Genomic DNA, 12793 nt, shown 5'->3' on the forward strand with positions numbered 1-12793 from the left:
TACGTCCATTCGTTGTCGCCTGTTTGCAGTCGTTGTCGCCTGTTTCTTCTTGTTGTGGCCTACGTCCGGTCATTGTCGCCTACGTCCGGTTCTTGTCGCATGTTTCCAGTCGTTGTCGCCTGTCCAGTCGTTGTCACATACGTCCGGTTCTTGTTGCCTGTTTCCTGTCATTGTTGTCTGCGTCCATTCGTTTTCACCTACGTCCGGTCGTTGTCGCCTGTTTCTGGTCGTTGTCGCCTGTTTCTGGTCGTTGTGGCCTGTTTCTGGTCGTTGTCGCCTACGTCCGGTTCTTGTCGCCTGTTTCTTCTTGTTGTCGCCTACGTCCGGTTCTTGTCGCATGTTTCTAGTCGTTGTCGCCTACGTCCAGTCGTTGTCACATACGTCCAGTTCTTGTCGCCTACGTCCGGTTGTTGTCGCCTGTTTCTGGTCGTTGTCGCCTGTTTCTGGTCATTGTCGCATTTTTCCAGTCGTTGCCTACGTCCAGTCGTTGTCACATACGTCCAGTTCTTGTCGCCTACGTCCGGTTCTTGTCGCCTGTTTCCTGTCATTGTCGCCTACGTCCGGTTGTTGTCGCCTGTTTCTGGTCGTTGTCGCCTGTTTCTGGTCGTTGTCGCCTGTTTCCAGTCGTTGCCTACGTCCAGTCGTTGTCACATACGTCCGGTTCTTGTCGCCTGTTTCCAGTCGTTGCCTACGTCCTGTCGTTGTCGTCTGTGTTGGTCGTTGATGACTACATCCCGTCGATGTCGTCTACGTCTTGTGGTTGTAGCCTACGCCATATTGTTGTCGCCCACCTAACGTTCTCACCTTTGTCCTGTCGTCGTCTACATACTTTCATCGCCTTCGTCCCACGCCACCTGCATCCGGTTGTTTTTCACCAAAGTCCCGTCGTCCCCTACGTCCTGTCTTCGTGTGCTTTGTTTTATCGTCGTAGTCATCGACTGGTCCGGTCCTTGTTGCTGTCTATACCCCTTTGTTGTCGCCTACGCCCTGTTTTCCTGTCTTCATCATCTACGTCCTGTCTTCAACTTGTTGGCCAGACAACCCTACGTTTATTCATTCAGATCTTATCTAGGCTGCAGTCTGAGCTGCTGCAAAGAGGCTTTGACAAAAGATAATTATTATTAAATAATTGCCATTGTGACAATCCGGATATTACAAACCACTTTAAAGGTTTTAATCTGGACTTTCTGGATCGTATTTCATGTCTCACCTGTGCCTCAGCCCTGTGTGCGTTGGGTAAACACCTGCCAACAGTGTTTGGATGACTGACAGTTAAATTATATTGACAAAAGGCAGTTCATGTTCTATGGATATACAACATTAGATCAAACATTCTATTATGAACCACCTCAGCAGGTTGGTTTAAACTAGCTGGTTCCAGTAATGAAGACACTAAACTGATGAGGGTTGAGTTTGGATGATTACAGGTCTTTATTTTTGGTAAAAGACTACATAATTCTGAAATCACAATGAAAAGCCGTCTTGATTGCACAATCACTGATTAGAAAATGTCTACAAGTTATGCATAGTTTGTCATTATCAATTTATCAAATCACAACAGTAGCACATCATGTCCACAGGATCCAGCTGCACCACGACTCCGTCAATGCTCCATGGCCGTTTCAGAAGTCAGGGGTCTGCATATCATACAGTTATATTACAGTTCAGTGAGTTGTTTGCTGAACATTCAACTTGTTTTACAAGCACATTAAATACTGTTTGCAGCTGGTTTGGATGGAGCAACAGATGCTTGGTGGCTGTACTTGAATATAACAACCCAGTATTTCTGTTCAGTTGGTCAGACTGTGTCGTGATCGTTTCCTCTGCAGTGTTTGTTGGCTTGTGATTATTTGATTAAATAAGAGGCAATATATCATTTCAACTTCAATATTTGAGCCATGATTGTCCATTAATACTTTTATATGGGTGACTGCTCCATCGTGCTGCTCCACTGCTCCAATAATGACAAACTGAAGTTATCACATATCGTCTATTGATGCAGTTGAAGCTCTGTTTTACCTTTAGCTTCTGGGATAATATTCTGGGATAGCAAACACCAACAAAACAAAGCTAACTAAAGCTAAAGTGTTAGCTTACATTCATTAAAATGTATCTTGTGCTAACAATAACTCAAGTATTGTTAACTGAAATGTTAGTTAGCATGAACTCAAATGTTAACTAATGATAACTTAAATGTTAGTTAGCATGAACTTAAATTTTAGCTAACGTTAACTAATAATGAAGAGCCTGCCCTCAATGTTATGGCCGACATTTGGGTGCAGGAAGTTCGTATTGACTGCACTTCCTATTCAGGGGAAATTGTCCAGATGGTGCTTTTTGGCTAAAACTCATTTTTGACACAGGACCTCTTTATTAGACATCTGAGTCCTTTAACATTGAATACTTGAGTAAAAGCATCTTTTTCCAAATAAACCAGCTGCACCAGACCAGCTACATTTAACAAATCACTTACATTTGTTACGAGACATTATTAATTAGCCATTAATGAAGCTATTAGTTACAACTTAGAAAGGCTATTGTATTAGAAAACGGTTCCGTATTGAGGAAGTTATTATGGTCAGTCCTCCATTCCCCGCTGAGCTCAGCTTTTGTTTTCCTCGTAACGCTGAACAACTTTTACATTCATCTCACCTTCTCTGTTTTTTTAGAAAATTAAAGTTTACGTCAGGCCACAACCAATCAGCAGCAAACTTATCTGACTCAGCCACTGTGTGAATGGCCTTTGGGTTTAACATTTACCGTATTTGATATGAAAAAGGCCAAACTAAACAGAAATAATAAAAATATACAAACTCCTCCACCATGATTTCCCCTTTATATTAGTTTGATTTGTAAGAATTGTCTGATCAGCTTAAAACCAGTCTCCCCTGTTGTTTTTTCTGGTGCAGTATTTCTTGGCGATAATCACTGAACCTGCCACCGCTGCTGCCAGTATCCCACCCCCGACACATCCCAGTGCAACTCCGATCACTATCGTCACCGGAGCAGTAACAGCAAGATACCCAAACGGACCTCCGACCAGAACTCCAACAAAAGTAGCAATGCATAAAAAGGCTAGCCTGCCTTTCTTTTCTTTCTTTTGTACCTGTTTTTTGATTAAGGCCTCTTCAGCCTCTCTGAGCATCTGTTTAGTGTAGCATCTTTCTTTATTTGCCTGAACCCTTTCGGTAATCTTCTTCAGCAACTCAGGGACTTTATTAGCATCTTCTTTGTCATCTTCGAAAAAGGCATGGTAACCCCACTTGCACTTAACGATGAGGTCGAGGAGATTGTTATTTGACCGAATAAAGGTTTCGACGTTGTCTTTATTCTCTTCTTCTACCTTAGTGATCAAGACCATAGTGTAATCCCATATTTTTTTGCCAAAAGTGTTTTTGATGATTTCCAACATTTGAATTTCTTCTGCTGTGAATTCATCTTCCGCATCCAGCACAATCAGGAAGACGTTAGGACCGGGATCGGCAAGTGAGATGGATCTCTTGATCTCTGCCACCAACTCCTGTTCTTTTCTGTTCTTTTGAAGCAAACCCGGAGTATCAACAACCGTCACCTTTCGGTTGTCAATATCTTTTGTTTTCTTCTCGCACGTCTTTGTAGCAGAGATTTGGCCTTCCGTTATGGGAAATAGAGTTTCATCACCCAGGATGGTGTTTCCTGAAGAACTCTTCCCAACGCCGACCTTCCCAAGCAGTACGATCCTCAGGTCTGACTTTGTATCTGTTAGAATAATTCACAGGCGTTAGTTATGTCATCTCACATGTCTGTGCAGTCAATATGAAGCTACAGACAAGCTTCAGGTTGCTGCTCGATTATATTTGTCTGATTCCGACAGGGTTGTGTTTTAGTTTGTTTTTAAAAGTGTGTAAAGACACATACAATACAAATGAATAAATTACCCAACTGCAAATTTTAAGCAGCATGTATATGTACATGTATTCATGAGTAAATTATTAGGGGGATTTCCAGATTTTTGAGCTAAGCCACTCCCCCTGAAAGTGTCTGTGGACAACCCGGATGTGTTTGGCCTGCAGCCATCTGCTATGGAGTGTGAGGTTATATTGGCCAGTAAAGGGGACGTCCCACCAACATTTGAACAGTGATTATATTAAACTAACTAACTCATGCAGGCTGTCACAACAATTTACATTGCAATGCAATACCAAAGTAATAAACTAAAGTAAATCAATAACTCCCATGCACTTAAATATTGTTTTGCATTATGATTTTTGTAAGGAAGTTAAACAAATCATCATTTTCTCTCTAATATGTACTTCATATTACTGTGAAAACATCTTCAACTTTAACGAGTTTCTCACCAAAAACTACAAGATTACATGTGAACATCATGATAAAGTAATCACCAAAATTTTTCAAGGTGACATACACTACAAGATAGATTAGATAGATATGAATTTGTGAACATCTACTTCAGTTCACTGTGATGGAAACTAGATAAATATCAAATATATAATCAAAACAAGAAATTCATTTTATTTGTACTTTGTTCCTCATGGTTGACTTTTGCTTGCATATCAAAAGTAAAAATGCCCCCATCTTCAATTCAGTCATTTTGGGCTAAAATACCTAACCTTGAATAAGATGCTCCTACTAAACTTACAAACTACAATGAATTCATCACATTCAGACAAACCATTTGTATAACATCAAGTTGTTACCAGTAAACATTGACCATAACAAAAACTTTTATTATGTATTTAATAGCAATATTCCAAAAGTCCAAATTCTTATAAACCTCATGATGGTATTATCTCTAAAATGCACATTTTTTTTCTAAAAGATATTCTAAAAATAAGTTCACATTGACCCAGAATAGCTTTTATTTAGGCTAGGTGAAGTCAAAGTCCTCTTGATTGTTCTGTGACTTAAAGCTTGTACTATAGAATAAATATAGGCTACATTCTTCTGACTGCAAATTGTCCAATTGCAATCATTTTGAAGTCTTGTCTCTGTCGATGTCTTGTTCTGACTCATTTCCATCTCATCATTTTATATCTTAGCCTGCTTCTGGTTCCCTCCCTGAAATACACATCACCTGTTTTCTGGCTGGGAGCTGGCCAGTCACAAGCTAAATTGTTCTGAAAGCAACAAATCAGGGGGCTGAGCTCAAGTCTTGAATTTACCTGCTCAGCAATCTGTGAACTTTCAGTTAAGTTTAAAAAGATGGTCCCCACAATAAATCTCATGGTTGTGCAGTTTAACTTTTTGGACATTTACAAATTGGAGGTTCAGATTGATACCACTTGCAGGATAGATAAATATAACATTGCAGCTGGTTAGCCTACTGTTAGAAAGGACCCACTTCTTGGTTCAGAGTAGATTTAATAAAGTTCTATGAATTTGTAACACAATATGAAACATATAATATTGACCTTAGAGACAAAAAGCTCCTACATTCTACTTCAGTTCACTGTAGTATGTTTTAATGGAAACATTTTGAACTAGATAAATATCAAATATATAATTGCTTTGTTGATGAATAGAATCCAAAACAAGAAATTCATTTTATTTGTACTGTACTAAAGTAAAGCAGGCAACACCTGATCACTTCTAACATTCCTCATGGTTGACTGTTTGCTTTGCTGACCCGGTAAAAGCTTGGGCTCACAGTAGTTAAGGAGGTACAGCTATCAAAAGTAAAAATGCCCCCATCTTCACATTCAGTCATAACATTTGGGCTAAAATACCTGAACCTCTTCAGGATGTCAACTAAGATGCCTCTCCTACTAAACTTACAAACTACAATGAATTCATCACATTCAGAAACAAACCATTTGTATAACATCACCTCTGTCCATGAATAATGTCAATGTTCACACTAAACCAAGTTGTTACCAGTAAACATTTGCTTTGGCTGCTATTTGTCATTAAACCTGTCTGTATCTAGAACCATAACTTAAGGAAACTGTCATTATTAAACACTTTATTATTTGTATTTAATAGCAATATGCAATCCAAAAGAACCAGGAGATGGAGACCTGTTTGTGACAAATTTCCTGGACCCGCCAGCTAAAAACAAACAAATGCACAAGTTTGTCCCCCTAAACAAGTGAAATCCAAACCTCCTCTTGATGTGTGATCTAAAACTTATCTATGATAATATTAATAATAAACATGAACCTCCAGAGTTGTGGATGTCAGAAATAATTATCCTGGTCTCAGTAAATGTATCAAACACTGATTTAACTGTTCTAAAACTTATCTTTCATTGTTGCTTTCCAGAAAAAAATGCTAAAAACATCTTTATTTTTTTATTCTAAAAGACTTATATCAAAATAAATTCACATTGACCCAGAATAGAGGTTTAGAAAATAAATAGCTGTGTACTATAGAATAAATATAGGCTACTTACCATTCTTCAGAAGGTGACTGTCAAATTGTCCTTGGGAATCACAGCTCATTTTTGAGGTCTTGTCTCTGTCGATGTCTTGTTCTGACTGTTTACATTTCCATCTCATCATTTTATATCTTAGCCTGCTTCTGGTTCCCTCCCCTGAAATACACATCACCTGTTTTCTGGCTGGGAGCTGGCCAGTCACAAGCTAAATTGTGTCTGAAAGCAACAAATCAGGGGGCTGAGCTCAAGTACATTTAGTAGAGTAGAATTCCACAGGTTTACCTGCTCAGCAATGACAGAAAGAACTCTTCAGTTAAGTTCATAAAAACATAAAATGAAGAAATCCCCACAATACTAGACAATCCATCATCATGTTGTGCAGATAGTTTAAGAGGTAAAAAACATTTATGTACAGGATTTCAGAAGACCAGAACCACAGAACAGGTAATTAAAGAACATTTTGGACACATGCTTTTTCACCCTGTTGTAAAAAGTTGGAGGTTCAGATTGATACCACTGTATATTCTGTATAGTAAAATATAACATTGCAGCTGGTTAGCCTAGCAACATTAGCATAGAGACTGGAAACAAGTGTTAGGGATTCAAAAGTAGAAACAAAGGACCCACTAGCAGACACACAGCTCTTGGTTCAGAGTAGATGGGGAGTTCATTCCTCCACTGTGGGGTCAGGACAGCCAGAAGCTGTGACCGGGTGGATCGGCCGCAGGGACCTTCGACGGGGCATTGGATTCTGGCCTGGAGATAGGAAGGAGCTGTTCCTCTCACTGCCCTGTAGGCAAGAAACTGGATGCTCTTTAATCCCCCCCCCCAAACAAAAAAAACCCAGCTCAGATTCATACACAGAGAATACAAAGAACAATCAAGATTTTCCCACATGCTATAGAACTGCTCTGTTTTTTTATGTTTGTTCAAGATAATCTTCACAAATGAACACCCACTTGATTTTCAGATTGCCAAAAACAAAAGGATGTTATAGTAAAAACAGCCAAATCTGATTGGTTTACAGCCCGACCAGACTTTTTGTTTTCCTCAAACCTGGACCAATATTTTAGGAGAACTGATGAAACACACTGCCAGTTACATTTTAATGTTCATTTTAAAGATGTGTCCTTTATGGGGGCATTGTGTTTCCTTCTTAATGTATTTAGCGTCACAGATTAGTACTTTATAAATGTAATTTCTAATACTACAGTGTTCGATTTCAAGACCTGTAGTCTGGTTTCCAACGTAACTATCATTTGTATCAAATATCAATGACCAGCTGGGAGAAAACTGGAAGAAGCACTAGTTTAGCATACGACCTATTTCAAATTCAACCCACTAATTGTAAAGTGTGTTTCACTATGTTTTAGAAGACAGGAGCTTCAGCTGAGTTTTAACTCCATTTAAAATAATCAGTAGCTTCCTTAAACATTTTTCCTTCCTTAATGCAATCAACAGCTGCTTTCACCAAATCTTCCCCTGCAATACGAGATAAACATTCCTTAATTACTGTAAGCACCAAATGTTTATTTGGTGTGGTGCCCTTGTCTTCCGGCAATCTCTTCTCCTCCTGCTCCTTTATGATTTCCTGAGCCTTCTTCAACATTTCGCTGGTGTACATCTTCTTCTTTTCTTCTCTGTCTTGAACAATGTTTTTGATCTTCGTCAGAAGCTCCTTCACTTGTTCCCGGTTGTTGTTTTTGCTGATGGCTTGGTATTCATCAACCTTTATGGTGTTGTTCTTGACCAAGTCGTCTACATCTTCGGGCTGAAGTTTTTTTCCATCTCTATTGGTGAACAAGGCCAATGTGTAATCTTTGAAATGTTCGCCGAACATCCTCTTAAAGACTTCCACTGTAGCTTCATCCCCTATTGTAGGCGATCTTGTCTTCGTAACAAGCAGAAACATGTGAATTCCTGTAGCGGCAAGTATGATGGACTCCACGATTGCGTCTTCCACCTGTTTTTTGGTTAGCTCTGTGTGCATCATACCTGGAGTATCGATGATAACCAGTTTCTGGCCGTTAAACTCTCCTCTCTCTTCATGCCACGTTGCTGTTTTAGAGGAAGCAGACCACTCAGGTGATTTAGAGGGGTTATTCCCAGTAGGCTGTTCATGACATAAGTCTTCCTGACTCCAGTCATTCCAATGAGCATAATCCTCAGCTCGGGCTCTGTTGGAGAATTCAAACAGTCATTATTGATATTGAAAGTCTTACAGCACTGTCTTTTCATTGATTATTGACTATTATTCTGATTATGACAATATTCCGGTTCATATAAACATCCTATTCAGTCTCCTTCCTGTTTACCAGCAGCTCTGTGCGTTGAACACAAACCAACAGTTTGTAAAGCTGGAGTAGAGATGCATGTCCAGAAGAAAAGAAGGAGAAACACTCCTACTGTTAAACATCATGAAGGACTTGGATATCAACAGGTTTTTAGATATGAACAAATATCTCAACGCCGACCTTTTAGAGAAGGTGTTTGAAGGAATGCAACACCTCTGGATCACTTTGATAAAAACATAGTTTAGCTCCTGATGTTCCACTTTTCCATATTTTGACCTGATAAATGACATATTAGGACAGGGGTCACTAATAGGCGGACCGCCATCCGAGTCACACCTGAATGACATGTATTTAAAGCTGCAGGGCAGAATGAAGTACTATATTTTAAGAGTCACACTTTTCAAAAGCTTTCTGTTCTGTATTTTATTGTTTAATCCAGCACATTTATTTATTTATTGAGGATGCATTATTTTTAATTCATCAATAAATATGGGAGTAAAACACAGAACAATTAAACATGATTGTGATGTTTGGGACCTTTGCATGAGGACATTCTCTCTAACTGGACCTTGCTGAATATTAATTGAATACCCCTGTGTTAGGGCTGCATGTAAACAGGAATATTAGTGGAATATTTGTTTTCATTATCCATGTAAACAGATAATTAGGAATATTTTCTTCTTTGCAAAAACCCCATTGTTTCAAACCACTTAAAACTCTGTCTTAATTGACCCTTGGCTAAGCTCCGCCCCCCGGTGCTACTCGTCAAGCTGTCAGAACTATGTTACCATGGAGACCACACCATCACTAACCCGTTACTATGAATCCCACTGCGTTTATTGTCAAGACCCGCCCATGATCTGGTTAAGCTGAGACGATTGGTTCAGGTTAGGCCTTGAGTAGTTAAGGTAATGATTATTGGTCAGGGTTACTGTAACCATGGGCCAATCCTAATGTTAAAAAAAAGCAGTGGGATTCTTTATAATGTGTCACTAACTGGGCTACCTGAATAAATATTATCTAATTATTCTGAAAAGCTTAAAAGCAGTTAGAGAGAGCAGCAGACAGAAGAGTCTACGTTATGAGTCTGAAGGATGGAAACAGCTTCAAAAGATAAAGATAGAAGCTAAAGAACCAACACATCACCTGGAGATCCAGACTGAAGACAAAGTCGTAGTTTTTGTGACCTGGAGGTTTTATGTGCAAATATGTGAGCCCTCCAAATCGTAATTATAATCCTATTATGTATTGGTTACAGTGTTTGAACTCACTAGCATTAAATATTAATGACTATATTGTCTCTTTATTTCACCGTCTTATTTGTATTTCATTTTAGGATTTGTCAGAATCGTTTCCATTTCATTTGTTTCATTATTTTTTATTCGTTGAATTTGTTCCCTGAGAATCCTCCTTTCATTTTCATTCAATTAAATGTCCATCAGTTGTCATCTGGAGCATAGATTTGAGGACGTATGGCTCTACTCTACCTCCTAATTGTGTCTGTTATAGTGGATGTGAACGAGATGGACATCTTTCCAAGATATGGCTTTAAAAGTCCTCGCCAAGAAAAATAAATGGATAAAATGTTTGGCCACAAAAGTTGCTTTTCCTGATTGCAAAGTATTGAGTCAATTTTAAAAGCATTAATAGAAAAGCCATCTGATCACGCTGCCCCCTTTAAGTTTATTTCTGGTTCCCTGTCCGAGTCTGTCTTCTGTCTGGAGATCCTGATTGGACCGTCACCCTGTCCTGCCCACCAATCCCAGATAAGCAATCAAGACTTGTCTAAATAGTCAGCCCGATTGTCAGTCGTGGTGGCAGTGATTTATATTGATTTATTGGTTTTGAACTCCACAGGCCCAATTTCTTCTTTGGTAAGTTGCCTCTTCATTTGTGCTGGTAAACTTCTGAATTCCTTGTTCAATAAAAAGCTCTGTTTAGTTACAGCTGTTTTTTATGTTGCTTGCCCTTCCACTAGCCAGCTGGGTTGTAAAATCATTTTTTAAAGAAACAAAATAAGATTGTTTTAACTCCCCCAAATAAACTACAGTACAAGTCCTAAAAACACAACATTTAAGAAATATGACTAAGTTACTGCAGAAAGAGCTCACATCCCAAGAAGTTAAAGGCAATGCAAAATAATCTGATGAATTACTTTCAAGACATCAATAAATGTTTAGTTACTTCATATAATGAAAAAACTAAGAGTTTAAAAAGAAAACATACAAATAGAAACTGCAGTAGAAAAGTGGAATAATCTTCAAGTTAGTAATTTAATGTAAAAGCTGACAAATGACAATATGAGTTAGAAATGATCATGTTAGCAGTGATTTTGCATTTTTTTTATCATTTCTTTATTTGCACTATGCAGCAGATTTGTCTAAAGAGCCTCATCACTAACAAATACATTATTATTTGAGACAGGTATTTTTGAGCCAGAGAGTATGTTAAATTATCAAGTCAAACAAAGATATTACATACATGCTTAAAACATTGAATAACACTAAGCATTATGGCAAACATACATTTGTTAAATATAAGAAATATAATTAAGATGCAAAATGAAGAATTAAGTTATGGATTCAAGTCAGAAGACAGTGAAATAAATACAAGTTGAGGCTTGAATCTATATATTCTTTTAAACATCAGTGATGTTAATGATATATGAAACAGTGTTCAGAAGAGAATAGGCTGTTGCTCTGCTGGTTCATCAAATGTACCCTGAGTAGGAGTACTGTAAAAGAAATGTGCTTACCAGTGTGAGGAAGTGTGCCAGACATCTTTGCCTTGTCTTTATCTTGTAAGAGCAGTTGAGTCTGATGTCTTGTTGAATAGTTTGTCATTTCATCTTTATATATTATAAAGTCTGTGTAGTCCCCTCCCCTTAAACACATGTCATCAGTTACCAACCAGTTTGAGGAAAGAAAGCACAGAGAGCCAACCAGTCACAGGTCAGAATCCTTAATGTAGCTGCAAGCAGCAAATCAGGGGCCAAAGAAAGTACATTTTATGTTGGCTCTACCACTACTTTATTACATAGATTCCTTTCAACAGTGTAGCCAGGCTGACAGAGGGCCACAACTCTATTGAGCAACTTCTTCCTAAAGCCCTCAGTAGAAACAACTTCATGAGCTTCTTTAATGATAAAATTCAAATTGTTAGAGACTAAATGAATCACATCCTGCCCTCAACCAGTACAGCTTTATCCTCAAACACAAGAACATTAGAAACAGCTGTAAAACCTCATATATATTTAGATGGCTCTCCTTCCATCGACCTTCACCACTTGACTTCAACTATTTCTACATCTAAACCTTCTGCCTGTCTCTAAAACACAATCCCAAAGTTTTACTTTAAGTTAGCACCTCTTTACTGGATATGATCAACCTGTCTTTACTAACGGGCCATGTACCACAGTCCTGTGATCAAACCTCTTCTTAAGAAACCCACTCTTGATCACTATAGACTATATCTAACTATAGACTATATCTAACTATAGACCTATATCTAACTATAGACCTATATCTAACTATAGACTATATCTAACTATAGACCTATATCTAACTATAGACTATATCTAACTATAGACTATATCTAACTATAGACCTATATCTAACTATAGACTATATCTAACTATAGACCTATATCTAACTATAGACTATATCTAACTATAGACTATATCTAACTATAGACCTATATCTAACTATAGACCTATATCTAACTATAGACTATATCTAACTATAGACCTATATCTAACTATAGACTATATCTAACTATAGACTATATCTAACTATAGACCTATATCTAACTATAGACCTATATCTAACTATAGACTATATCTAACTATAGACTATATCTAACTATAGACCTATATCTAACTATAGACCTATATCTAACTATAGACCTATATCTAACTATAGACTATATCTAACTATAGACCTATATCTAACTATAGACCTATATCTAACTATAGACTATATCTAACTATAGACTATATCTAACTATAGACCTATATCTAACTATAGACCTATATCTAACTATAGACTATATCTAACTATAGACCTATATCTAACTATAGACTATATCTAACTATAGACCTATATCTAACTATAGACCTATATCT

General features: G+C 37.9%; 1 protein-coding gene across 1 annotated transcript; it reads right to left on the bottom strand.

Moving 5' to 3' along the window:
* Positions 1 to 2872: 2872 nt before the first annotated feature.
* Positions 2873 to 11450, bottom strand: LOC129098205 (GTPase IMAP family member 8-like). The gene is made up of 3 exons (XM_054607191.1): positions 11426 to 11450; positions 7922 to 8434; positions 2873 to 3738 (listed from the first exon to the last, which is right to left on the bottom strand). Exons 1-3 carry the CDS (start codon positions 11448 to 11450, stop codon positions 2873 to 2875), a joined length of 1404 nt encoding a protein of 467 aa, XP_054463166.1.
* Positions 11451 to 12793: the final 1343 nt, after the last annotated feature.

Source organism: Anoplopoma fimbria, chromosome 11 (assembly GCF_027596085.1).
Source record: "Anoplopoma fimbria isolate UVic2021 breed Golden Eagle Sablefish chromosome 11, Afim_UVic_2022, whole genome shotgun sequence".
Classification (NCBI taxonomy): Eukaryota; Metazoa; Chordata; class Actinopteri; order Perciformes; family Anoplopomatidae; genus Anoplopoma; species Anoplopoma fimbria.

What these genes read in the sequence shown, in the direction of transcription:
- LOC129098205 (XM_054607191.1), bottom strand. Translation starts at nt 11,450, where the DNA reads ATGTCTGGCACACTTCCTCACACTG. An exon ending in TGGCACACTTCCTCACACTG is followed by an intron (nt 8,435 to 11,425) that starts GTAAGCACATTT and finishes CCTCTAAAACAG; the next exon opens with CAACGTGGCATGAAGAGAGA. An exon ending in GAGATTGCCGGAAGACAAGG is followed by an intron (nt 3,739 to 7,921) that starts GCACCACACCAA and finishes TTATTCTAACAG; the next exon opens with ATACAAAGTCAGACCTGAGG.